Below are 2,500 nucleotides of genomic sequence, written 5' to 3'. Positions count from 1 at the left end.
AAGTTTATAAAATAAATAAAAATAAGAAACACTGTTATAATTCTATGTTGAGTTAAATATAAGGGAAACTGTTTCTTTTTTATTTTCTTAAAATTTATAAAAAACATTTTTATATATGACATTTAAACAAACAAGAGAAAAACATAAAAAATAAAATAAAAAATAACACATAATATATAGTTAGCTAATAAGTAGTTACATAGATCTTAAAACACGACACTAAAAGACAACACTATGATGAAGTCATTTTATTATAACATTTTTTATACATATATATGTATATACATATACATAATATATATATATATATATATATATATATATATATATCTTTTAAGAATATTTTAAAATAGTAATCATGTGTACATATAAACTGGTATACACATTATATATATTATAAATGTACTTTCATATATATGTTTATATTTATGTTCTTAAATAATTATAAAATATAAAATGAAATAATTACATAACTCCTATTCTATATAAAATAAATATTTATAAATGAATTTAAATTTATGTTATGTGAATTTATATAAAACTATTGAATTATAAGTGGTGCTTTATAATATGTAAAAAATATATGCAAAGATTATATACACTTTTTTTATTTTTTATAATACTAGTTTTAATTCTTAAATATGGTTGTACATATTATCACCCTTAAATAAAATTACGCGATAAATATACACCAACATAAATATATATATATATATTACTCTTATAAAATGAATACTGAATATATATATATATATATGTGCATAACTTTTTAGAGGAAAAAAAAAAAAAAAAAAAAATAGATTTTTATTCTTTATTTTATTCTCTTCTATCATTTTCATAAACGTAAAAAATAATATAATTTTTCCTAATGTTAGGAAAGGTTTATACATGTTATATATATATACATATATATATATATATATATATATATTATTGCATTTTTATTTCTTCTTATTTTAATGAATTTCGTTATATAATTATTCCGTAATTATATTATACGGTTGTAATATTAGACGCTTATATGTTCATAGCATTATACACCTATATATTTATACGTTCATATAATTTATCTTTTATTTTTTTTATTTTTTTTTTTTTCTTTATTTTTTCTTTTTTATTAGTTATTTAACGGTGTGCATAATGTTGCACCATAAGGTGGAATCAATAAAGGGAAAGAATGTTGTAAAGCATCCATATTTTTTTTTTACGTATAAATATAAAAATTATTAAATTTAATATTAAGATGAACCTTTTTAATAAATATATAATTATATTCTTAAATGATCTTTATAAGGATAAAAAAATTATGAAGACTAAATAATAAGCACATATAAATAAAAAAAAAAAAAAAAGTAATCAAACATAAAAAATATATATAATATTATATTATATAATATATCCATTTTTTTGTATATTATTTAAAAGTCTATCAAATTTCCAAATAATATGTGCTGTAATATTTGTCTCTTTTGTATTATTTCAGCTTGATACATTTTAAGTAATCCATTACATATTTTTTCCCTTAAAAAAAAAAAAAAATAATAAATGTATAATAATGCAAACAAAATTTTAAATTACTTCATACTTGTTTTTATATGTTAATGTATATGAACATTATATATATATATATATATATATATTTTTAATAATATACCATGTTTCAACTCCAGATATATCATACAACATTCGGGAAGATTCATGAAAAGGTGCATGTTTTATCTGGAATAAAAAAAAAATATATATATATATACATATATATATATATAATGTTTTATTTTCTTGTCCATTTTGGCTAATTAAAATTACCATTGATATATACTTAAGAGCATCAAAATATAAATATTTCGGTGCCCACAATTCCAACAATTCTTTCTTTTCAATCTATGAAAAAAAGGAAAAGATTATAATATGTAATACTATGAAACATATAAAGTTACACGTAAAAATATACACATATATATATATATATATATATATATATATATTTTATTTTTTACATCGTCCGTTTTTATTTTCCTGTTGTAAGAAAGTTGAGCTGCGCCAAACAGGAAAACAAGAAATTGAAAATCATCCAATCCCCATGCCCCTCTACTACCAGCAGGCTCCACCGTGTAAATTATCTGTACTCTTCTTACTCCTTCTAAATACCTGAACAGTTCATGCAAATTTTTGAAAAAAAAAAAAAAAAAAAAAAAAAAATATATATATATATATATAAATAGCCAAGATATACTAATATTAAAACATAAGTGTACATACATAAAAATATGAGTGTACATACAAAAAAATATGAGTGTACATACATTAAAATATGAATGTACATACATAAAAATATGAGTGTACATACATAAAAATATGAATGTACATACATTAAAATATAAGTGTACATGCATTAAAATATAAGTGTACATACATTAAAATATGACTGTATATACATTAAAATATGACTGTACATACATTAAAATATAGGTGTACATACATTAAAATATGAGTGTACATA

The 2,500-nt window shown here is 18.6% G+C and overlaps 2 protein-coding genes across 2 annotated transcripts in view; both read right to left on the bottom strand.

Annotated features, from left to right (window-relative positions):
- PGSY75_1430200 (plasmepsin IX) overlaps positions 1-107 on the bottom strand; it is a gene marked incomplete at both ends in the record, with an annotated part of 2,960 nt that extends 2,853 nt beyond the window's left edge. Inside the window, one exon of the mRNA XM_018787992.1 lies at positions 1-107. This exon is cut by the window's left edge and continues 136 nt beyond it. Within this exon, the coding sequence (XP_018639364.1) occupies positions 1-107 (107 nt within the window).
- A 1,311-nt stretch (positions 108-1,418) lies between these two features.
- The window catches only part of PGSY75_1430100 (serine/threonine protein phosphatase 2A activator), a gene marked incomplete at both ends in the record, with an annotated part of 1,824 nt that continues 742 nt past the window's right edge, over positions 1,419-2,500 (bottom strand). The window contains 4 exons of the mRNA XM_018787991.1: positions 1,419-1,521; positions 1,655-1,719; positions 1,807-1,881; positions 1,998-2,148. Coding sequence (XP_018639363.1) covers positions 1,419-1,521; positions 1,655-1,719; positions 1,807-1,881; positions 1,998-2,148 — 394 coding nt within the window. The remainder of the gene's footprint in view (positions 1,522-1,654; positions 1,720-1,806; positions 1,882-1,997; positions 2,149-2,500) is intronic.

This window comes from Plasmodium gaboni, chromosome 14 (assembly GCF_001602025.1).
Source record: "Plasmodium gaboni strain SY75 chromosome 14, whole genome shotgun sequence".
Classification (NCBI taxonomy): Eukaryota; Apicomplexa; class Aconoidasida; order Haemosporida; family Plasmodiidae; genus Plasmodium; species Plasmodium gaboni.
The sequence above is the reverse complement of the archived record's forward strand: the minus strand, read 5'-3'. Positions and strand labels throughout refer to the sequence as shown.